This window comes from Sebastes fasciatus, chromosome 5 (assembly GCF_043250625.1).
Source record: "Sebastes fasciatus isolate fSebFas1 chromosome 5, fSebFas1.pri, whole genome shotgun sequence".
Taxonomy (NCBI): Eukaryota; Metazoa; Chordata; class Actinopteri; order Perciformes; family Sebastidae; genus Sebastes; species Sebastes fasciatus.
The window spans coordinates 37,940,891-37,967,085 of NC_133799.1; the positions used below are offsets into that span (position 1 = coordinate 37,940,891).

The window sequence follows — 26,195 nt, forward strand, 5'->3', positions numbered from 1 at the left end:
TCCGTTCTCGAGCCGAAGACAACAACAGCTTTCAGTTTAGGGCGAATAAAAGCTGCCGGAGGCGGATTTCAGGTGTCACTGAAGCTCTCCCTGTTCCTTGAACGATTGTTCTACGAGCTGTACGTTCAGCGTTGCTATAATTCACATACTCAGGTCTCTAAAGTGATTGAAAGTACTTGGGTGGATTAAAAATACCCTGGTCTAAAGCCTGAAGAATTCTGCCCCTCTTCACGTTCAAGCCGTTCAAATTTGATTACTTCCCGACCCCATCCAAACCGCAGACTCGCACAGCGGTCCGGTCTGATGGATTTGTTTCTGGGGTGGAGGTGAGGGGGGTTTATCTCTGCCCGGGAGAATTTGGACAAACGTGAAGACAACAAAGGCGTTAGCATAAAAAGCTCAGCCTTCATTCAACCCTGTTTCCTGATGGAGCGGCAGAATTCCTCAAAGGCAAAATCCAAAAATCAACTGTTGGTGGGGAGGGGGTGAAGCAAGAGGAGGGAGGGGGCTATCAGGAGGGGGGGAATGCAAGTGCTTCTCTTCTGGAGTTTTTAAGTCAGCCTTTGACTCGAGCTCTCGCTCATACTGCTAGTTGGACAAGCTTTAGAGTTTCTAGAATCGGGGTGAACGGAGGAAGCTGCAGGATTCATCGGGCGGTTAGACGCTCTGAGGGGTTTGTCAGATTTGTTTGAGAGAGTTTCTGTCAGAAAACGTCCCTGCTGGTGTGAGTTAGCATTACGGTGCTTGTTGGTTCAGCTGGTTGTCGGGCCTTATGGGCTCGCCGCTCTCTCTGCCTCGGCTCTGATTCGTGTGCCTGCTGTTAGTTTTGTGGAGGAGGTGAGCATGGTGTAGTTAGCTTCACATTCAGCCCCTCCTCAGCCTCCACCGCCACCACACCACCACCACCCAGTGAGCTGGAACTCCTGACAGCCTTCCCTTCCAGTGGGATTTGAGTTGCTCATTTTCTTCCACTATTTAAATTTGGAGTGTTTGCACATGCACTTGAAACTCTACTCATCTCCAAATTTCAGTCACAAAACCAAATCAAACAAAACAAGTACAATAAATCTTCAGCTTTAACCTCTTCGACTATAAATGTCCCCTTCCTTAAAAAATGCCTTTGCCTGTTTCTGCTTGTTCCAAATATTCAAATCCAAGATGCTTTTTATGGCTTCACCATTTCATCAAATGGCAACATTTTAGATTCCTTATGGATTATTTTATAAACACTCCCCAAAATGCAGTACAGGATTTGATATCTTTGGATTTGCCACTAGAATCATGTGGGTTTGAAAAAAGTTTGGACAAACAACATGAGTTTGTAAGGATGGAGACAGTTTATAAAAGTTTGTCTACACTGGACGTGTCTCAGTCATGTTCATTAGCCCTTGTTTAAAGGCTGGAACATATTTCTATGGGTAACATGTAGGGCTGGGTATTGCTACTTGATACCTTTAAGGTATTGACCGAAATAACCCGGCCAGTACCAAGTAGTATCGAAACTTCTTCAGTCAAACAATACCAGCAATTGATCCTCTTTGTGCCCAGATATAGAAAAAAATGACTATTTGTCAGAGCATGTGAGCAGAGTGGAGCGCCAGCAAGCGGGGAGCATGAGTGGAAGGATTTTGGATGGAGTGCAGAGCGGATTTTTTTTAAAGTTGGAGCGTTGCCTTATATCCCGCTCCAATTTTGCAATGATACCGCTCAAACCATGAGTTCGAAGCATGCCTGGGCGAGCCTGACCCAGAATGTATCTGTGTATTGCGCACACCAGCTTTTCTCAGACTTGAACCAAACATTTCCAATAAATCCAAAGCGTTGTAAAGTCCAAAAGTCAACAATTATTGAAAAAAGGTAAATGTAATAATTTCAAATTTCACAACATGGTTCTATCTAAGGAAATATTCTGCTTCACTCCATACTGTACGTTGGCGTTTAGCCTTTCAAAAACATTTTCACTGCGTTCAAAAGACTGTTTGCTGTCCCACGCGCCGCACACAACATGTAATAACGGGGCAGTCTAGCAGCAATCAAACAAAAACTGACGAGTTATATTCATTAAAGAATGTTGATTTTATTTAGGATTTAGAATTTTGTTTGAGTTTTTTTTCGCATTCGGTAGCTTACAGCTCTAATTAAAATACAACGCAGCTTGTTTTTTTAGCGCGAGCCGAGAGCGATTTGAGTGGAGCGTCTTTGAGCTGGGGAGTGGAGGGAACGAACAGCTTCACATAATGGATATTAAATGAAGTACTCTATTGGTATCGGTATCACTTTAAGGGTACTGGTATTGGTACTGGCATCGTCATTTTTTAGTAATGTGCACGAGGATAGGTCACAGACATTTGGTTTGCTGTTTCCCTTATGCTGATTTTTCTTTTCTATTTTCAACCTGCCTACCCATAACACCCTTCTCTTTAATCAAAACAGCTTTCCTTACCGCCTCACATTTCTGGAGCTACAACATTCATAATTGTAAATGCAACTACATTGATTGTGTATTGGGTTGTGTGAAAAAAGAGTTGATTAATCAATATGTCGTTCTACAGAACAATTTTGAGTGATTTTTTAAAGCAAAAAATCACTGGTTCCAGCTTCACAAATGTGATTATTTTTTTTTTTTTTTCTTTGATTGAAGATTGAACATCTTTGGATGTTTTAATATGTCAACATCTGGGAGTTCTTGATGGGCATTTTGTGCTATTTGCCGACGTTCTACAGACCAAATGATCGAATGATTAATCAAGAAAATAATCGGAAGATTAACCGATAATGAAAATGATTGTTGGTTGCAGCTCTAGTTGTGTGGAAGAACACATCCAGTGTAGACCTTGATGGACGCCTAGATGCTGCTACTCTGTGGCCAGTTTAGACGAGGTGTTAGAGATTTAATTGGTCCTCCCGTATTCACAGGTGGAGGTAAAAGTCAATATGTCTTATTGTGATAAAACCTATAAAACGGATGTAGGAAATGAGCAGAAACTCTGATCACACTGGAAGTGTCCTTCATCCTGGTGACTTGCCATTCCTTGGCTGATAATCTGCTGCATGAATGTGATGCAGTGATGAGCAGCAGCGGATGTGTGGATGGACGGAGATCAGAGTGGACCTCCAGGCTCAGGGAGGGCTGGAGGAGGAGGAAGAAGAGGAAGAGGAAGAGGTGGAGGAGGAGGAGGAGGAGGAGAAGGAGGAGGAGGAGGAGGAGGAGGAGGAGGAGGAGATGATCTTATGGGCCAGTGAAGAAAGAAACAGATGGAAAAGAAAAAGAATCATGTTGCATAATCAAGCTGTTTATTTTCCTGCATGGAATGGTGAACACAAAAAAAGATGCCTAGATGCATTTATAGTAGGGGCATCCTTTGGCTGGCTATGTCATTGTCTCCTGCCTAAAACTAAATTTTTAAAATGCATAAAAAACGCTTGCTTTTCTTCTTACCAATTTTCCTCAGAATTACCTAGATGTAGCTTCATCAACACTGATGCAACAAATAACCTTCAAAACATACAGCATACTGTAACATCCATTTACAATGGTCTTATCACCACAGCGCCCTATACTTTTTAAGTACAGGAATATGCTATATCATCAACAGAGGAAATGTTCTTAAATACATACAAAAAGGAAAGCAAATAAAGAAAAATAAAGAAAATAAGGAAACAGGAAAGTTTTCAACTTAAATCCAGTTCCCAGAAAACAAACCAAACCAGTTCTAGTAATGTGGCCTCGATACAAACAATCAGAAAATTCACAACACTAGTTTTTCCTCATTTTATCAATGTTACAAAAGTCCTGCATTATAAAATAGGGCAGCTTTAAAATCAGTGTAATTAATAAAACTATACAACATACAAACACGTCTCCCAGTCAGGCCGAGTGGCCCTGCTGCCCTGACCCCCCGTCCGTTAAGAGCTAACTCTTCTCTGCGTCTCTTCGCTGCTGTACCAGAACTAAATTACACTCACAACACAAGAACAAAAAAACACACTGCCCAAACTATTGCTTTTATATTCTTTTTCATTTTTTCTTTCTTTAAAAAGGGTGCAATTTTGTCGTTATCTTACACACAACACAGCCAAAAGTCGCTGATTAGATGCTAGGCTGTTTCACAAGGTTTTTGTGACACTTAAAAAAATGTCCGTGCAATTTTTTTTTATTCCCTTCGCTCTTTTTAAGCCCTGGAAGCTGTATTTTTTTATGTAATACTTTTTCACTATTGTCATTTATTTCATATTTAGTGCAGATAATTAAGGAAGTAATGCCCAACTCATGGCTAAAGGGTAGGCAAGAACAGAGACAAAACAAACATGTCACACTAAGAGGAAACACAACCCACACAAGTGGAACTACTAAACCATCACAGCTGATGGCGTCACGTCGCTGTCCGTTAAATTTGATAGACGGACTGAACACAGAACAGGTAAACAATTTATTCACTAAAACCTCTGCCAAGCAGGGCGGGGCGTGGTTAAAATGTTGGACGTCATCAAAAATGTTTTCGATAAACTGTTTTCTGCACGATGGAGAAGAAGTTGACTTGTTTAAGGCTTGCTTGTGACCAAAGAAATAATAAAAAAAAACTTTAGGAAAGAGAGACCCAAATGTAATATTGCGGCCGTCTGGTAGATTATCAAAACAGGAAGGAAAGAAGGAAGGAAGTAGAATTCCCCGAGCGATGGTGGCTCAGCTTGGCTGGAGCGTTGCTGCGGGGCTGGCTTCACAATTTTTAGGGAAGCACGGAGCATGGAGCACGATGCCAGTCGCGTGCACGCTAACTTTGGTTGAAAGTAAAGAGAAAGAAAAACCAAACCAAATAAACAATGTAAGATAAAATAAGTTTAAGTGAGTGCAAGCAGGTATTGCATATTTTATGTCCTCATTATTCATTTCTGGGAACAAAAAGTAGAAGAACCAACCAACCAAAAATTAAAAAAGGAAGACTTGAAAATTAAAGGGTTTGCTGTTTGGAGATTGAAGCAACAGAAGTAAAGAAAAAAAAAAGTCACCCCATCAGACAAAGGACAGGATGACGGGATGGGTGGGGGTAAACATGGTTAACCGAACTAATCTACCAGCTAGTGAGGAGCTATAGGCTAAGCTCCGTCTGGTCGACCAAGATATCACAACATTTAGTGAAATGAGTACGATGTCTTCAACTGCCAACAACTGGAAAAGTGACAAAATATGTTTTCATATCAATCAATTTTTATGTCATCACTACACATTTATAATTTAAATGAAAGTTCAATAGTTTGCAAACAACAAACTTCGCATTTGCTAAATTGAACTGTGGTAACTGTGGAGGTACCAAGTAATAAACCAAACTATTAAGCTGCTAAACTCAACAGTAAGCTAACCTGACACAAAGTGTTTAGCCACTAAACTGTTAGCGAACTTGAATAAATCAGTTATCGCTGCTAAACTGAACCGTTATCTAACTGGAACCAAACTTTTTGAGCTGCTAAACCTAACTGTTAGGGACTAGGGAGTATTAGAAGTATATCTATTTTGAATCTTACTTCAGCTGAAACCAGTTTTAGCTGCTAGACCATTAGCTAACATTGTACAGTGTTTTTCAGCTAACTATTAGTAAACCTGAATGAAACATTTTTAGCTGCTACATCGGACCATTAGCTAACAGCTGAAAATGTCATGTTAACCTCATGTTGTTTTTACATGAGATTTTCATAGCAGACGAATATCATCTACATTACATAACCTCGTGCTCATTTCACAAAATGTCCTCGTGTTGCTGTCTGTTAGCAGATACCCGGAGATGATTGACCTGATTGTAGCTGGTGTAGATTTGAACCTGTGAGGTCTCGGCTCAGCGCTGCAGGTAGGGGGCGACAGAAAGCAGTGCAGCGAAGGCCTGAGACCTCAAACTGAGAGATTACCAGCCAGTACGTCTGGTAATCACAGCGTTCCTCTTCAGCTTTAACGCTTTGACGTTAACTGCTTCAGTTACCTACAAAACCTCAGGTGTGGAGGGTGAATTAAGACATTAAAAGAAAAAAAAGGAAGAAACAATAAAACGAGACTCTCCACATTGGATCTTGTGCAACCTCTCAGGACTGGACCATGGCTCAAGGCACATCGATGAGGAACAATTGTTTTCGTGCAATTTGATAACATACGGATGAAAAGTCTTGGAACTGAAAAGCAGAACTGATCTGTTGCTGAAGGACAAAGTAAGGAAGGAGGAAGGGAAGGAAGTAGAAATAAAAAGAATGGAGAGATGCCGAGAAGCGAAGAGAGCTGGTTGTTTGTGAAGGAGAGCGATAGAAAAGGCCTCGACGGGGCCAAACTAATAGACGGCTGCTGGCAAGTGCCTGATGTTGGGTTTACAATATAGTATCTTTATCTCACTAACTACATCATCTATGGAAAAATTTGTCACTAACACTAGAACATGCAGATTTTTTTTTTTACTTTTTTGTAACTTTTTTTCACTTAAATTCACTTTTGTTCGACGCTGGATGGTCGTAAGAGTGTGTGTGTGCACGTGTGTGTATATATATTTATATATATAGTATAGGAAAGGAAAAACAAAACTGAAGTTCAATAAAATGGTAAGTTGCATGTGAAGCTCTTGGCTGTCTATTTGTGGACGAAAGCTTCCAGAGAGTTACCCTCTGCTCTGCCTCTTTATCGCTAAACCACACCCCCTGATTACACACTCACGGCCCATTGGCCAACTGCAGGAATAAGTGCTTTTGATTGGACGGGACCTCTAGGAGACCCAGCCAATCATTGGGCAGCCCTTCACCGGGCAACACTCGTTAAAGATTATCTCGCAGAAACCGGAGAGAACATGATTACGTTTCAGCTTAAATTCACTCGTTTATATTTTCTCCTGATTTCGCCTCATGAGAAATTCAAATAGCTTTTTTTTTTAAAAAGTAAAACGATGTGCTCATTAAAATAAGTTAATCGCTTAGCGTTTTTTCTTTTAAACAAAATGAAAAGCAGACTTAAGCTGCAAGAAATGCTTTAAAAAAGTGATTGTTTAAAATGATATTTCTTTAAAGGGATTCTTGTTCTACCATGCTAACAGCTTTACAAGATGAACAAACAACAGATAAGAAACAATAAATGTGAATACAGCTCCCCTTATTTCTCACAAGGCTATGGTTTCTAGTTCAATGCTGTGTTGTTGTCTTTTGTACCCCAATATTTTAGAGTCCCAGAGGTGTGAGCGGACTAGGAAGAAAAATATAGTTTATATATACTTTTCAACAACTGTTTTCAACGAGCTATCTTACAAAGATATTTAACTATCCAACAGCTAGCCAACAAAATTGCACTTTCCTCATGATCAATATTCCACTGGTTAAGGTTTAGTCACTCATCTCTCTCCTGTCTGCCGGCTGCGTATCGGACACCAGAGCTTTCTGCCCACCCTTAGCATGCTGTAGCTTCACCCAGACTGGTGGATGGATAGAGGAGGAAGAGGAGGGGACCAGCTGAAATGACGGCTAAGAGAGAAATATCAATGAGCCATGAAGCCAAAAGCCTTCCAGATAAACAAGCTTGGAAACCACCAGCGTCTGGTCGCAACACTTCACATCAACAAACCCCCGCTTCCCCCACGATTACAACCCCACCTTCACCTGAACTCCCCCCACCCTTCCATGTGTAGTTCATGTTATTACTGTGAAACAGGCAGGGCGTCTGTTTGTGCCCGCACCACCTCCCCATCAGGTCAGCTCTTTCCATTAAGCACCGGTCCATGTCCTTGGAAAGAGCCTTGTCGACGTCCTCCCTCCCTGACATGCCACTAACCAGGGGCTGGGGTCAAGTGGGGGTGGAGTCCATCCCAGGAGGTGTGTGAGGGCTCAGGCAGGGGGGTAGGGGGTATTAGCTGGTGGTATCTGAGCCAGGTAACACCTCCCCTCTCCCCCAACCACGGCACAGCCCGTCCTGTCCCACCAACCAAACCAGCCCCAAGCCATCAGGATCCACCAGGATGGGGGGGTCGGATGGTGGGTGGAGGGCATTGTACCGTTGTAAGTCCACTGGATGCACACTCTGTGGAGGATGATGGTAGGGTTGGTGTGTACTTTCTCCAGAGGGGAAGCGCTGGGATTCAGCTTTACGGCGTTCCCGAAGGTTGAAGGCTCAGTCCCCCCCACAAATTTCTCACCCTGGTCTGGCTTGGCGGTAGGGGGGCAGGGTCTGGCACTATAAATGGACATTGACATATGAACCGTACGTCTACAGAGAAGTGTATGATGTACAGTCTACAGAGTGGGTGTTTAACACCTGGGATGGGGTGCGTTTGATCCGCTGTGGCCATGCTGATGCTGCTGAGTCTGTGTATGGCGCTGGTGGGGGCGGAGTCAGGCGCAGAGGGGGAGGAGGAGGAGGAGGAGGAGGAGGCTTGTAGGGGCGGGGCAAGAAAGGACTCTCTGTCGCAGCTGGCATCAAAGGTCAAAGGTTGAGGAGGAGGCGGCAGCGATCTGTCGTACAGGTGGGTGGAGGGGGGAGGGGCCTCTGGAGTCCTTATCCCAGGTACCACTGTGGAGAGACACAGACAAATAGGTTTACATGGAGTCTCATAGAGTCGGAGCCTCAGCGATTCAGATCACGCTATATTATATACAAAATTTGTAAAGAAATGTATAAAGACATGAATACAAAATAAATAAATTTAGGGAAATGAATAAGGGGTGAAATGCAATGGGAAAATTGTGCATAAATAAATAAATGCATAAATACATTAATAAATACACACATTTAAATATAAAGTAACAAAAATAAATGCAAAAATAAATAAATAAATTTAAAAACTATTAAAAAGAAATACATAAATAAATAGAAGGGGAAATTAAGTAAATAAGTAAGGTAATCAATGCAAAGATAAATAAATAAAAAAAAAAATTGAAACAGAAATATCAATTTATGTCACATTTTATCAATAAATGAATGGCTACATTTACTTTCAATATTATTTTGCTGCATTTAATGACATATTTATTTATCAAGTCATTTAGTTATTTATTCATTTATTTTTGGCAGGTTCTGTGCCCCATAAAAGATAAGCATAGGCGCGAAAACGATGCAAAGTGAAGTGAAGACATGCTCGAGCAAGTTGTAAATTCACTTTACGTTCGCATCTTAATGTTTACGATCTCGAAAAAATCTAAATCTAAATCCAAATCTATCCTGACCTGCAGACATTTGCGGATTGAGAAAATGCAAGTCAATGCATCAACTCACTGCTACTTTAACTCGAGTTGCAGTTGCTGCCTGTGGCGGAAAAAATTTAAAAGTTTACGTTGCTATTTTTTGCAATTCAGTGAACAGATTTACTTGCAGTTTTGTGGTATATTTCAGCTGCAGATGACTGCATGTGGGTTGGATTTTGTTTTTCAGATTTTACAAGTGGAAGATTAGGCCGGGATGATTTCCAGGATATTGTCCTGGTTCCATCCCTGATCCTATTCCTGCTCCCCAGAGGATGAGCCCTTCACATAACCTTTCCTCTGGCGCCACCCTCAGGACAAAGTTTACATGTTTAGCTCAACTTCTGTTCAGACTCTAAGAAAAGAGAAATGATCAGGATGTTGTTTGTTCAGTGTTTGTCCAACACTTTCATACCGTGGTTGTAATGAACTCTCCAGCCTCTAAAGGACATTAACAGGACTTATTTTCTCATGATGAGTCTCAGGTTTGGGTCGGACAGCCACAGATTCATTACATGTTCGGGACCTCAAACACAACTGCCTTCAGTTGGGAGTTTACGAGACTTTCTATCTCCACAGTATCACCAAACACTGTGTGTGTGTGTGTGTGTGTGTGTGTGTGTGTGTGTGTGTGCGTAATCCATCTCTGATAGGCCGGTATCGATCGCCAAAGGTGCATCGTTCATGTTTCATGAATCTCTCCCTCCTCTTCCTCGCTGCCCCTGCCGAGTTCAAGTTCATCCCCGCCTTACATCATGTCTGGTTGCTAGGGACAACCAGACGGCCCGGGACGTGACTACCATCGCCAAGGCAACCGCATCGCCCTCCACCCCCTTACCCCTCCTACCCACCCCACCTTCTTCGTTCTCCTCCCTTTTTTTCTTTACATTCATCCTCTCTCGATTGCTTTCTCCTCCCCGTCCCGCTCTGTACTTCTTCACATACACACACACACACACACACACACACACACACACACGCACACACACAGGTATTGATTTATAGTGAAGACACACACACACACACATACACAATCGCACTCTTTAAAAAATTACGCGCAATTTATAAAATGTGTTTTTGAATATTGAACGCAAAGTGAAAGTTTAAATAAAACAAATGAAGGTAAATAGTTTGAGTGCGTGTGTTGCAGGGTTTCTCTGCACTCCTGACTCGTTGTAATTCTATTGCTGTATGTGTGTGTGTGTGCGTGAGTGTGTGTGTGTGTGCAGTAGTGATAGAGGAGAAGACTGGAAGGTTAGTTTTTAATCAATACAACTTGCTGACGCTGGGACTTTTCTACCTCGCTGGCTCGCTCTCCCTCCCTCTCCCCCAGTGTCTCCCAGTGTCTCTCGCCCTCTCGCTCGCTCCCTGCACTGCAGCTCCTCCCTCCCTCTGTCCTGAGAAGACTCAGAGAAGATGAAACTCTCACAGGCCAGACAGTGTGTGTGTGTGTGTGTGTGTGTGTGTGTGTGGAGTAATGTTACCACACAGTGGGCTGATGCTGACAGCTGTGATTCAGACTGTAGATACTCATCACAGAGAGAGAGAGAGAGAGAGAGAGAGAGAGAGAGAGAGAGAGAGAGAGAGAGAGAGAGAGAAAGAAAGGAGTTAGATGAAGAGAAAGATGGAGAATGAAGGTAGAGAGACTTTAAAGGATCAGTCTGGTGTTTTTCTATGTTTTTCTCATTGTCAACAATCCCATGTACAGACTAAAACCAACGCGTTAGTCCCTCTCTCAGTACTTTCTGACTTCCTGTCTGTGGCTCTCAGCTCTAATCCCATTGGTTCCTACTAAAGATGTAAATCTTTAAAAACACAAATATATAGTTTCTAGAGCCGTCAATCGATTAAAATATTTCATCACGATTAACCACATGATTATCCATAGTTTATCGTAATTAATCACAAATTAATCACACATTTTTTAGCTCTTCAAAATGTATCTTACAGGGAGATTTATCAAGTATTTAATACTCTTATGAACATCAGAGTGAGCAAATTTGCTGCTTTATGCAAATGTATGTATATATTTATTATTGTAAATCAATTAACAACACAAAACAATGACAGATATTGTCCAGAAACCCTCACAGGTACTGCATTTAGCATAAAACAATATGCTCCAATCATAACATGGCAAACTGCAGCCCAACAGGCAACAACAGCTGTCAGTGTGTCAGTGTGCTGACTTGACTATGACTTGCCCCAAACTGCATGTGATTATCATAAAGTGGGCATGTCTGTAAAGGGGAGACTCGTGGGTACCCATAGAACTCATTTACATTCACACATCTGGAGGTCAGAGGTCAAGGGACCCCTTTGAAAATGACTATGACAGTTTTTCCTCGCCAACATTTAGCGCAAGTTTGGAGCGTTATTTAACCTTCTTCGCGACAGGCTGGACATGGCTGGTACCAATGGATTCTTCAGGTTTTCTTTTAGTTTCATATGATACCAGTATCTTCACTAGCTAAAAAATTAGGCCCGCTACAACCTAAAAAACGCAATTTGCATTAATGCGTTAAAGAAATTAGTGGCGTTAAAATGAATTTGTGTTAACGCGTTACCGCTTCACTTCAGCAGCTCTAGTAATTTCATTTTTAAAAAGGCTCAGTAATATCTTAATACAGCTGGTCACTGTAGCTTTAATCAAACAAACAGGAGAAAATAGTGCATTTGTTGGGGACTACTTTCAGCGGTGGATTAATCCACATTTGGTGCTCTAGTGAGTATGGAGTATGGCAGCAGGATGGTGTGTGTGGGATTGAGTCAGAATAAACTGAAGTGTGTGTGTTCATGGTGATGAAGGAACATGTCACCCAGTGCAACAGTTTGGCTATATTACTTGTTGCTCATTACAATACTTGTTATTAGATAAATTTACTGTTGGTTTGAATCTGAACAAAAGACAGCAAGAAAAATATTAAATGCGCAATATGTAATGTCTGCCTCTAGGGGGCTCTCAATCAAAACAATAATATAAGGAGTAATTTGATGACATCTTGAAGTAGCGTGGGATCATGGAAGCTGGCGTCTTCACCACTGCCGATGAAAACAAATCACATTCAGGGACAAGTTAATGTATAATGTAATTTAATTCTAATGAAATAGCCTCAAGTAACTTAACGTTAACTTGCTAACTTACCATTAGATGAGTCGACTGCCCTTACAGCTAATGTTATTGTAACGTTAGCTAACGCCATGTGGTGAATTTCATCGTGGGTTTGCCCAGCGCTGTGAACTGTGGTCAAAACAATCATACTAAAAACAACTTTATGAGCGTATTGAGCGTTGTTGTAACCTGATGACGTTACCGTACACATTAGCTTGGTGGCTGCAGCAAACGGCGATGAATAATCGTGCTCCATCACCAGTTTCCAAAAAAACTATTGTAAACAAATAGGGCTGCTATCTACATAGCTGGATCACCGGCTTTCTCCCTCGCTCTCTGACGTATCATACGGTGTTTCTGTGTTTCCCTGGAAATAATAGGAACTAGAAGGGGCGACGTGGATATGTCGTCATTGATAGATGAAACGGTCCGTTACCATTAATAAAATTGAGGATTTCTCTGGGTTTGAACATTGTTGGAAACATTTGGGATAATGTAAGTACACTACTAAAATATATACATATATATACATATATATATATGTATATATATATATTTTTTTAAACATAGAATTGAATTGAATAGATCGGCCCCATTGTCATACTGCATCCCTACTTTAAATATTGCCACCCTTATGTAGACCCTAACTGAAAACCAACCTGCCATGTTCTCTATACAGTTTTTTTAATGCAGCCATGGAAAAAAAATATGTCAAGTCAATATGTCAAATATGTAAAAACTTATTCATGAACTGGTTTTGGTGGATGATTATTAAAAAAAAAATTCCCCCCACAAACACAAACACTTGTTTTGGTCAGAATCTTATGAGAATAAAAGCAAACTTTATATTCCATGAACATCTCTCTACCTCTATACTCTCTCTCTCTATCTCTATCTGATAGTGTTTCTATGTCCCTCGCCCAGTCCTGTCTCGTCCTGAGTCAGCACTTTACACAGACACACACACACACACTCACACACACATGCACGCTAACACACAGTGTGGGTGAGTCATGAGGTGGGCGTGGTGCTTTTACTGCATGTCTGTGTGTGTGAGCTTCACCTTGAAGACTGTGTGCAAATAGGACACAGAGACAGATGATGACTACACATACACCCACACACACACACACAGATGGGAAAGCACCCTCACTGCAACGTCTGCTGCTCAGATGTAACACAACCGCACTCACACACACACTTATTGATCAGGTCATGGCTGGCTGTTGTATAGTAGTGTGTATAATGTGTGTGTGTGTGTGTGTGTGTGTGTACGTGTGTGTAAGGTGTGTGTTGGTTGGCACGATGGAGGTGCCAATTCCCTCCCTCCATCTTCGTCTCCGTGGGCAACCGCCACCGTCGCCCACGGCAACCACCACGCTGACCCATGTGGGCACGATGCCTACTCTCACACAATGCCAGGGCCATCTGCCCCCAACTCCCCAAAAAACCTATACACACACACACACACAGGAATGCACAGACTGTCCAGTTGGTCACCATGGCGATGAGAGGAGGGAGTGTTTACGGTACTGTCCCATGGCTCTCTCTCTCGAACAGAAGCCTGATGTCGACCGCCCAGGGTGACTTTTGTTCCTGCTTCTATGTGTGTGTGTGTGTGTGTGTCATTATGTTGATTTTATGTGTGAGTGTATATGTGTGTAAGTACATGTGTTTGTGTGTGTGTGTGTGTGTATGTGTGTCCTGCTCCGAGGTCACACTCTTTAATGCAGCAGGGCTCTCCCTGTCAATCTATTACTGCCTTTTATACACATTAACCACAGCACACATATTTGCAGTTCTATACTTGTGAGGACCCTCATTAACATAATAATTTTCCTAGCCCATATAAAGGCCTTTACACACCGGAAGCGTGACAAATAAACAACAAGAAAATGCAAAAACACTTGCCTGCGAATATTTTGTATCAAAACTTTTGACAGTTTCCTCCACACATTTCCAAATTGTCTTCACTTTCTCAAAGGTCCTTACTTCCCAAAAATGTCCTCATTTCCAAATAAATGTCCTAACTTTTCCAACAGCAGATTGTGCTCAATTAACAAAAACACATATGACAAATATGTCCTCAACCTCAATAATTGTCCTCGCTTTTTAAAAATGTCCTCACTTTCTAAAAATGACTTTATGTCACAAAATGTCTTCACTTTCCTAATCTCTTCTCACTTCCCAAGAATATCACTACTTTCCCAAAACTACTAATGAAAATACAGATTTTCTAAAATGTATTCACTTTACAAAAATGTCCTCAACCTCAAAAGTTGTCCTTGATCTTAAAAAATGTCCTCACTTTCTAAAGATGTCCTTCTATTTAAAAAAAAATTTCTTACTTTCGATAAATGTCCACATTTGAAGTTCATCACTGACCTACACTTTATGTTTATTCCTAAAAAGATAACACCGTTTCTGTAAATGCAGCATCTGAGGACAGTCCTTATTAGTAGACTGAGGGGACGACGTCCCAGAGAGACAGAATAAATAACAGGAGTCTGTTTCCAGCAGCATTGACAAACACCTGGCTCATGTCTACAGGAGTGTGTGTGTGTGTGTGTGTGTGTGTGTGTGCGTTGGCCTGTGACAGAGTCAATAAATCGACAGCCTCGTTCACTGCGGGCCACCAAACGCACACAATCACAATCAAACGCACGCACGCATGCACGCACACACACACACACACACACACACACACACACACACACACACCAAAGCAATCAAACATGTCCCGATTGTCAACAGAGGACTCCCACCTCACTGTCATCTCACTACAGTACACTGTGTGTGTGTGTGTGTGTATGTGTGGGATGAGTTAAGTCAAGGCTGCCCAATCGTTACACTCTTCATAAATCAGCTGGCAAACAGACCCTGACTTGCACACACACACACACACACACACACACACACACACACACACACACACTCAATAGCATTATGTTAGATGTGGATGTTGCGTTCACTGACCACCTGCTTTATAGTAAATGTTACAGGCCTGACGTGAAGTGCTGCTTTCTTTTCCCATCTTTTGTTTACAAGCACTGATACCCGAGACACGCAAAACCCTGCTCTCCGATTGGCTGTTAGATGCTTTTAAAATCATATATATGTGCACACCTCAAACGTAATCCTGATCAACAGTTCAACTGCTGTTTTAAATCAGAGGTCAGGGTGTATTAAACTGCAGGTAACCATAGCAACAGTACTTTATTCACATACTTTTGGCCATACAGTGTAAGTTAGCCCCAATAAAGGTGTAACTGGGAGGAGATGGAGGACACACCGGGGGGAGTAGGCCTACTACTGTATGTCCCATCTGGACTTGGGAGACCCCAGGAGGAGCTGGAGGGATTTGTGTTACCTGTGGTTGCTGAGGGATGTTAAAGCCGGGGTCTCGGGGTCCGACGCTGACGAACCGTTGGGCTGGAGATGAAGTGGGGGTGGAGTAGGCTGTACAACACACACACAAAGTTCAGTTTATTAAGGTCAACCTGAGTGTAGTTTAGGTGTGGATTCGAATCATGATTCTGAAGAATTCAAAACATTTAGCTCAGAAAGTACAAGAGATTTTAACAACTTTGTTTGAAAGTAATAAAAACATTCCAAAATATCAATTTTTCTGTGAATTTATTAAACGGACAATTGCTTTGTTTGTTTGGCAAGGGTATATAATGACTTATGAATTGAAACACAAAGTCTGGGACTTCATAGCCAGGACGCAAGAACGACTTGTGACTTTGTCCCGACTGTGGTGTCCTGAAGTTTTTTGATTGATCTTTTAGTTTTAATTAAAGGAACACGTCTGATGTTTTGGGAACTCTTGTTCTCTGTCCTCTCCAGACTCAGACTTTAAATCTCTGTTTCACAAAGATAGACTTTGACTTAGATCTAACTAATAGTCACACTTCAGGTAGACATCTAAAAGACATCTGTTACACGAAGCTGTCTAGTCCTTGACCATCATAAGTAGACCTAATTTGCTATGAATTCTGGGTAAATTGAGACTTTTTTAAACTTAAAAACATGGCTGACCAGGCAACCGCTGCTCAGTCATGTTTATTCTATCAGAAAAATGTTTCCCTTCTGGACAAAAATTCAACAGTTAAGACCTTTACACACCGTATTATTTACGAATAAATGACACGAAAATGTGAAATACTCGCCTGCGAATATTTCGCATCAAAACTATTCATACTGGCAATGATATATGTAAACACAGTGTATATGTCCAGGGCTTTTATTGTGAAAGGAAAGCACGGAAGGAGTGGATCTGATCTGCGCTGCCTTTGTCAAGGTTGAAAGGAGTAATAAAGTTTGCCATCTTGGTTCAGACTGCGGAGCCTGAATATGTCCACTCTGCACATCATGATTGGTCGATGCCTTTATTCGTGGTGCGAAAGTTTAGAAAAATCTACCTCGTTCAGAAAACAAATAAGTAATTTTTCGCCGCATAAAAGTATTCACGACAAAACAACAGTTTGAAAAAGTATAATGACGGCGAATTAATAAAAAACACCTGCAGTGTGTAAAGGCCTTTGCAAGGACATTTTACGTACTTATTGTTACCATGGAAACTCTTAGTCCTGACTTTACTTCATTAAATAATCTTTGTAGTTCTGAAACTTTTCTACCTTTCAATAGACTGGAAAAAGACTAGAAGCAGGGGAACTGTCAGCCTTTAACAACTGCAATAACTAAAGCTGTTAAATCAGGATCAACAGTGTCATTCATAGCGTTGACGGGTATAATAAAGTTTTGAAAGCCTTTTAGGAATTCTTAAGAAGATCTAGGTCAGAGTAATGACAAAGATTTCTTTCCTGCTTGAAATTAAGTACATTTGAACTCACGATGAAAGCAACCAAAAACAGAAGCAATAAATATATATATTCACATGTTGTTGATGAGTAAGGAGGATTACATTTTTTTGGCACAGACTCTTTGTGTTTTTGCCAAACGAAAGAAATCGACACTAAACCCTGAAGTCAAATATAATCCAAACACAATACGAGTCACCTCTCACAGATTATGAATCATTTCTTTCGATTTTGAAGTAAATATAAGATTAATAATTAAAATATTGTGATGTTTAATCTATTTTTTCCTTTGTTGCAGAGGCGGATTGGCCTCCAGGGAAACCAAATACTTCTTTTAACATATGATTTATACGTGTTGGGTATGAATTAAAAGTTACAATAAAATTCATTTGCACTCACTGGGCGAGGTGGGTGAGTGTCCTCCGCCCTCGGAGGAGGTGGAGGGCGGCTTGGCGTCGACGGGCAGCGGGACGGGACGGGCCATTGGGGGAGGTGGAGGTGGAGGCAGCATGGGCGTCGGCAGGAAAGGATTATGGACCTTTCCCTGGGAGCTACCATTAGGCTGAAGGGGGGGGGGGGTTAAAAAGCATTCAATACAAATATACACACAAAAACATCAACAGGTTGGTCACATAGTTAACCTGTAACAGCTCAACTCTCTGCTGCCCTCTGAGTGTGTGTGTGTGTGTGTGTGTGTGTGTGTGTGTGTGTGTGCGTGTGTGTGTGTGTGTGTGTGTGTCAGCAGTTTTCCTGGCTGGTCATAAAGAATTCTGCTGCTGCTCGCATTTTATCCTGCTAATCTATAAGCATAATACCACAGTACCTCGCCTCACCTCTCTGCATCCTTCTGTCTCTGCTCTTTCCCTCCACAGACTCTTCATATATTCATACATACTGTGTCTTTATCTGTATACATGCATAGAAGTCTGTGAGTGCGTTTACATTGACATTAGTGTCCTGCATGTATACACTTTTATTCTTCAGAAAGCTGGATGTGCTACCTGGAGTACGTTGATAGAAACCAGGATACTGCGGCATAAAAACACATGGCCTTTTGTTTCCAGTGGTGGCATATAACAAAGTACATTTACTCAAGTATTGTACATCTGTACCAATTTGAGATACTTGTACTTTACTTGAGTGTTTTTCTTCTCATGCCATTTTATACTTCTACTCCCCTGTACTTATCTGACAGCTTTAGTTACTTTACAAGTTTTTTTCTTTTGTTACATAAAACAACGATTAATTGATTAATTAACATTCTTCATATTTTCTTTAAAATGTGTCAGATATTTAAAACAAAGTTAAAGATTAAGTTATAGATTAAGGCCTTCTTTATGACATAAAAAGTATAATGCACATTAAAAATGCTAGGCGTGTTGGAGAGCTACGTTGGCCGACGCAAAAACGCAAATGTCTCTCTCTAGAGCCATTTGGAGCAGAGCCAGAGTGTAGAGTGTGTAGAGTGTGTGTGTGTATGTGGGAAGTGAGTGGTGAAGCAAGAGAGAGAGAGAGCGGCGGCGAAGGGTAACGTTATCGACACTGGCCCAAGCAGGAAACGTTAACAGTGTTTGGTTTGTCCATTCTCGGCTACTGTAACATGGCGGCCGCCTCCATGAAGAGGACCTGCTCCCTATGTAGATCTAAACGGCTCATTGTAAAGTAACGAAAACACAACCATTCTTATTTTCAGGTGATTATACACTAATGAAAACATAGTTATTACTGTTATATTGCATTTCTGCCAATGATCTGCCTAAATGCTACACAGTGGTCCTTTAAGTAACGGATCTTTATACTTGTATCCATAGATTTGTCCCTTTTTGGTAAGAAAAAGGGCATGTTAAACGTCATATCAAGAAAGTCAAGAAAGTTCTATTTTGTGTTCTTGTCATGCATCTGGATGTCATGTTGATGTTTTTTTTTTTTTTTTTATAACTTTCACTTTCATTCTAGTCATACAGGTTTTATTACATCTGCAAAAAAAAGAAGAAAACAGACATATTGTGTGTGTGTGTGTGTGTGTGTGTGTGTGTGTGTGTGTGTGTGTGTGTGTGTGTGTGTGTGTGTGGTAGGGGTGGTGGAGGGTGTATTGATTCAGTGTCTAGACGCAGATATATCAACTATCTCACTGCAGACACAAGGCCACACACACACACACACACACACACACACACACACACACACACACACACACACACACACACACACACACACACTGCAGTGTTTTCTGCTCCAGCCCTGCAAACAGATACTGATCCCACTTCTGCAGAGGCTGGAAAACCCAGCTCAGATGTTTCCTTGTGTTGTGTTTCAGTGTTTGTGTGTGTGTGTGTGTGTGTGTGTGTGTGTGTGTGCGTGTGTGTGCTTACATTGAGGAAGCCCACTTGTCCGGACTGCTGGGCGGAGTCAGGACAGACCAGCTGGACGAACTCCTTGAGCGTCTCCTGCGGGTGATACCTGATGGCCGGGTGGGAGAAGTAGGAGCCGGGCTGCTGCAGGATGGGGGAGGAGGAGAAGTGGAGGCTGGAGGGGGGAGCATGGGGGCTTGCTGCGGGGGGTGGGGGGGTGAGAGGGAGGGAGAGGAGAGTGAGGGGAGAAAAGAAAGGAGAGAGAAAATTATTAAGAGAAAGGAAAGTTGGGAGAGCGAGGTGGAGAGTTGATCGAGGGACGGGGAGAGAGAGGGAGGAGAGGGGACGAGTAAAAAGAGGGACATTTAAAGTTGATGCTTCACATGCAAATACCTGATGACGGACACACACACAGCAGAGCAGATGAAACAACGACAACAGACCATAATGCACTTCTCACACCCAGCTGTCAATCAAAGAGTGTGTGTGTGGAGGTCAATGAACATTATTTATGTCCCTCCTCTCCTCTTTTATCTCCTTCTCATTTCCTTTCCTCTCCTATTTTCTCCTCTCCTCTGTTGTTTCCTCCTTCCTCCTCTTATCTCCTCCCCTCTCTTGTCCTCTCCTCTTTCCTACTGTCCTTACCTTTCCTTCTTTTCTCACTTTCCTCCCCTTTCTTCTGTTGTTTCCTCTCCTCATCTCCCTTTCCTTTTTTCCTCCCTCTTTCATGCCTTTCCTCTCATTTCATCTCCTCTTCCCCTTACTTCATCCTCTGCTGTCCGGTTTTCCCCTTTCCTTTCCTCCTTCGTCCACTCCTCTACCCTCCTCACTTTCTTTCCTCCCTCCTCATCTTGTGTCTTTTTTTGTTTCCTCATTTCTCTCTCATCTCCACTCCTTTGTTGTCTCCTCTATTTTCCTTTGCTCCTTCCTCCTTTTATCTCCTCCCCTCTCTTGTCTTCTCTTCTTTCCTACTGTCCTTACCTTCTTTTTTCACTTTCCTCTCCTTTCCTCTGTTGTTTCCTCTCCTCGTCTATTTTCTCCCTCTTTCTCTCTCCTCTTCTCCTCTCCTCTTTCCTCCCCTCTTTTTCCTTTCCTTTTTCATCCCTCTTTCATTCCTTTCCTCTCATTTCATCTTTTTTCCTCTTACTTTATCCTCTCGTCCCCTCTCCTCTCCTTTTCCTTCCTTCTTTCCACCTTTTTGCTCTCCTCTCCTCTCCTCTCCTCTCCTCTCCTCTCCTCTCCTCTCCTCTCCTCTCCTCTCCTCTCCTCTCCTCTCCTATGCTTCCTTGTCCTGTTCTCCTCCCTCTCTCTCTAATCAAATTAGGGCTCGAATTGGTCTAATATTCTCTGATTGCTCGTTAGTGGACGAGGCCTCGTTAAGGACTGTGATGTATAGAGAGGAGGAAAAGAGAGAGAGAGAGAGAGAGAGAGAGAGATGTAACAGGGCACACACAGAGAGAGAGAAAGGCAAACAGAGATAGAGAGACTTTAGAGATGATGAAGAGAGAGAGAGAGAGAGAGAGAGACATTTAAATGTAAAGACACAGAGAGAGAGAGGCAGACAGAGATAGAGAGACTTTAGAGATGATAGAGGCAGTGGAAGAGAGAGAGAGAGAGAGAGGGTAGAGAGACATATAAAAGTAAAGAGAGAGAGGAATGGAGGGAAGGAGAGTTAAAGCTGCTGCACTAATTCACTTAAAGTCTGCTGTGATTTATCACTCTGACAATACACACTGACCAAGTGTGTGTGTGTGTGTGTGTGTGTGTGTGTGTGTGTGTGCGTACACTGCGGCCAATGTATTTACAGTAATCATTGGATAGATGGCTTTCTCTGCCCTCTCTTTCTCTCGTACACACACACACACGCGCGCACACACACACACACAGACACGCACACAGACACGCACACACACACACACACACACACACACACACACACACACACACACACACACACACACACACACACACAGAAAGGGACACTGTGTGTGTACATCAATAGGAATGATCTCACTCAGTGTGCTGGCATGTACAACCACCTGTGTGTGTGTGTGTGTGTGTGTGTGTCCTTTTAGGTGAGGGAGTCTGGACAGGAAGGAAACAACATCAATGACTTGTTCACGATGACAAACACACACACACACACACACACACACACACACACTTGTGCTACACAAATACAAATTAATTATATTCTTCATTATATACAACTTTTTCATATTTTGGGAAACAGCAGCACTTCTGTTCAGCATCTCTGATTGTTGCCTGGCAACCTCCTGGCGACAACAAGACCCCAGGAACAGACACCCGTAGTCCGTGAAGAAATAGTTCCGTCACGTAACTCCCTCTAAAACCACAAACTGGTTGCGATACAACATCCCAAGGTGTTGCTAGGCTCTACTTAAAGCAAATATGATTAAAAAAAAAAAAATTTAAAAAATGGTCGTTATATCGTGACAGTAGTACATGAAACAGGTAACCTGAGAAAAAATCATGTTCCTCTGTGTCCTCCGGTGTCCTCCGGTGTCCTCCGGTGCTCCTAGCGGCATCTGCAAGATTTCACAGACCGGAGGATAACAAGCAGTAAGAGCTGATCTGAGGTCTGCTGTCCATCAGCTGTCTATGAGAGCCGGCTGTCAATCACTCGCGAACTCCGACCAAACGGTCAAACTAGGCAGCGCTGATCAAATATGAATCAATATTCTGTTACTGTAATGTCTATTTCTCTCCTCAGATGTTTTCAGAATCATCTTGTAGTGCATGGTTTAGCTGTAAAATAAAAAAGTTTGTGACGCCGCCGCCATTGTGAAATCTGGTGAAGGAACGCCAAGTTCCGGTCACATGACCGCAGCACAGCCAATAGGAACGCTCTTTCAATGAAGTGACCTGTGATTGGTCAAAGTCTCCCGTCGCAGGTTAGATTTCCTAAAGCCTGAAAACAGAGCCATGAGGAGGAGCAGAAGTGTAGTTTTCTCTCAGAACACTTGAATTACAATATGCTGAAAGGTTATTATGGGATTTTTGCCCAATGATGCCAAAAATATACTGCCTACTGTAGCTTTAATGCAGATAAGAGTAATGTATTGGGCCTGCAAAAATCTGACTTATTTAGCAGATGACGGCAGTGTGTAAAGTTCTGTTACAATATTGAATTATAGAATATTTGGTAATATATCTTTCCTTTTCCTTTTCCAAAAGCAAAAGACCACAGACTGAAAGCCCTGAACACTTTCTCACTTGCACACACCTGGCCAATCACTGTGTAAAGTGGGCGTGACTGGTTGTACCTTTTCAGAGACTTATAAAACATACATTGTATGTAGCCCGTTGAGCCCCAAAAATTCTGGTATCAGAAAGGACGTGTCAGATGCTGGATTCAGCTATTAGTGCATTTTACAACTTTGAGGACCTAATGAATGAATGACTGCAAGTGTTCATACTGGAAAATTTTCGCTGAGTTACAGACGTCTCTTTCCCAATGTAAGTCTATGGGAAAAAGTATTTTTGGGCCCAGTGGCATCACGTGACTGACACGGAAGTTGTATTTCCACCGTTTGGCTATTATTTCCTTCAAAGCCCGGTGCTCTTCCTGGGGTCTTGGTTCTGGGCTAGTGTAGAAACATGGCAACCGGTTCCGTGATGAGGACCCACTCCGTATGTAGATCTACACTGATCAGATATAACATTAAGACCACTGACAGGTGAAGTGAATAACATTGATTTTCTCATTACAATGGCACCTGGCAGTGGGGGGGATATATTAGACAGCAAGTGAACATTTTGGACTTTGTGTTGGAAGCAGAAGAAATGGGCCAGTGTAAGGATGTGAGCGACTTTGACAAGGGCCAAATAGTGCTGTCTAGACGACTGGGTCAGAGCATCTACAGAACTGCAGCTCTTGTGGGATGTTCCCGGTCTGCAGTGGTCAGGACCTACCAGAAGTGGTCCAAGGAAGGAGAACTGGTGAACCGGCGACAGGGTCAGACCCGAGGCTCATTGATGCACGTGGGGAGCGAAGGCTGGCCCGTGTTGTCAGATCCAATAGAAGAGCTACTGGAGCTCAAACTGCTGAAAGAGTTAATGCTGGTTCCGATAGAAAGGTGTCAGAACACACAGTGATGAGCAGTTTGTTACGTATGGAGCTGCGTAGCCGCAGACCGGTCAGGGTGCCCATGCTGACCTAATGCTATGGCTGATCAGTGTAAAGAAATCATTCTAAGCTAACAAAAACTTTGTTCTTAATTTCAGGTGATTATACACTAAAGAAAACATACTTATTAATATAACATTTCAGGAGAGCTGAGCTGGAAGGCAAAGCTATCGATCTACCGGTCAATCTTCGTTCCTACTCTCACCTATGGTCATGAGGGTTGGGTCATGACCCAAAGAACTACATTGCGGGTACAAGCGGCCGAAATGGGTTTCCTCAGGAGGGTGGCTGGCGTCTCCCTTAGAGATAGGGTGAGAAGCTCAGTCATCCGTGAGGGACTCGGAGTAGAGCCGCTGCTCCTTTGTGTTGAAAGGAGCCAGCTGAGGTGGTTCGGGCATCTAGTGAGGATGCCCCCCCCCCCGGGTGTTGCAGGCACGACCAACTGGGAGGAGGCCACGGGAAGACCCAGGACTAGGTGGAGAGATTATATCTCCACACTGGCCTGGGAACGCCTCGGGATCCCCCAGTCAGAGCTGGTTAATGTGGCCCGGGAAAGGGAAGTTTGGGGTCCCCTGCTGGAGCTGTTGCCCCCGCGACCCGACCCCGGATAAGAGGTTGAAGATGAGATGAGATTAGAGATTATATTTCAATTCTGACAATAAATGTTACATGCTGGTCCTCTAAATTCTGATCTCAACAGAGTGAAGGTCTTTCTAGCGCCCTCTAGAGGAAGCAGGGTTAATTACATCCACAATTTTAAAGCATTCTTACCAGCAGTGGAGCTAAAAATGTAAAGTTCTCTCTATTGCGGGTACGGAGACAAAACTGATATTGATCATCTCGTCTATCAGAGACAGCAAACAAGAGGATTTTCCAAAATGTCTGAGTCTTCCTTTAACAACACAATAACAGTGTGTGTGTGTGTGTGTGTGTGTGTGGTATTGAGAACCGGCGGCCTGCATGTCGAACACAGAAGAAAGGGCCGGGATTAGTTCCACTTTGCAAATTGCCTCGCTTCACTGCCTCAGACACCCTCCTCCTCCTCCACCTCCTTCTCTTCCTCCTCCTCCACTCCCCCTCTGTCTCCTCCTCTGCCAACTTTTCCTTGAAGAAGATATTTGCCATCAAGAGGTGGATTGATAAACGATAAGAGGGAGGAGAGGAATTGAATAGCAGAGCTCCTTCATTTGTACAGCAGGGGAGAGGAGGAGTAGGATGAAGGATGGAGGGCAGACAGTTTAAGGGAGAGGAGGAGGATGAGGAGATGGGGAAGGGAAAATTTGACCAAAGTAGTAGGGGAGGAAGGCGAGAAGTAATGGCAAGCCAAGAAGGAGGAGGTGAGACATTGTCAGTCAGAGGAAGGATGAGGAAGAAGAGAGGGGAGGAGGGAGGTCAGAAGGAACAGGAGGAGGAGAATGAAGGATGGAGGGATGAGGAGGGGAAGATTTGAGCAAAGATTAGGAGGAGGAGCAGAGTGGTAAGGAGGAAGTTATGACAAACCAAGGAGGAGACAAGATGTAGCTGAAGAAGGATGAAGATGGGGGAGGAAGGAGGTGAGAAGGTACAAGAGGAGGAAGAGAAGGAGATAACTCCTCACTGGCAGGAGAGAACAAGAAGGAAGGAGAAGAGAAAATCAGGAGATGGAGTTGGGTAGAGGAGAGAGTGGAGGAGAGACCTTGAGAGGGAAGAGGAGGAGGAGGAGGAGGAGGATCCGAGGAAGAGCTTGCTGAAGAGGTAACAGGAAGATGGACTGAATCCAGATCGAGAACTCGCAGCGTCACTGATGAGGATTAATGACGCCTATGTTTTTTCACATTTTATTTTATTTTGTGTGCAGCTCTGTGGGAGTTCAGCTGCTCCCATCAGCTCACAAATCACTTTCAATCCTCTAATCTGCTCCAACATGAGCAGGATTTACCTCCCACAGACTGCTGGAAAACATTCAGCAATAAAAAAAACAGCAGCTGGATGACAAACTGACACGAACCATCCGACTATGTTGGAACTAGATCTGGTACTGAGTCCTTCATGACCACGAGAACTTTTACAGGAACCATAACAGGATCTCAACTGTATATGGATATATAGATATTAGCTGTCGGAGATGTGTCAGTGTTTTTGTTCCGGTGCTTTGCACGGAGATGACACCCACCCGCCCCTCGCTTGCTTTCTCTCCTCCCCGGCTCTCTGAAGCGCTGCAGCCCGCTCCAGGCAAAGGCAGCGGTAACGGCACAGAGGTCCCCGGGAACCGCCGGTACAATAACCTTATATTTTGATGTTAATAAAATGTACCCAAATTCATGAATATGTAGGATATTACTACTGATATTCCTGTAATATCATGTAACAACATCTGCTGCATTAGCCGTGTGTTTACTACAGTATGTGTTTATTTGCATATAGAGCAGGGAAGTGTGATCAGATCACAAGTGGCCACTGAAGACGCATGTGGAGACGCATTCTAATACCAGGTGTGAACAGACGTACTTAAAGCTGTCCACTTGTGATCCGATCACTGAGGACGCATGTTAATACCAGGTCTGAACAGGGCCACAATGTCAGACTGAACA

General features: G+C 42.9%; 1 protein-coding gene across 4 annotated transcripts in view; it reads right to left on the minus strand.

The window, feature by feature from the left end:
- Window positions 1-3,277: 3,277 nt before the first annotated feature.
- nfia (nuclear factor I/A) overlaps window positions 3,278-26,195 on the minus strand; it is a 266,171-nt gene continuing 243,253 nt past the window's right edge. For all 4 annotated transcript variants that reach the window (XM_074636630.1, XM_074636631.1, XM_074636632.1 and 1 more), the window contains 4 exons: window positions 19,497-19,675; window positions 17,524-17,686; window positions 15,672-15,760; window positions 3,278-8,521 (listed from right to left, as the gene is read on the minus strand). In XM_074636630.1, the coding sequence (XP_074492731.1) occupies window positions 8,507-8,521; window positions 15,672-15,760; window positions 17,524-17,686; window positions 19,497-19,675 (446 nt within the window). In that variant the 3' untranslated portion in view covers window positions 3,278-8,506. The remainder of the gene's footprint in view (window positions 8,522-15,671; window positions 15,761-17,523; window positions 17,687-19,496; window positions 19,676-26,195) is intronic.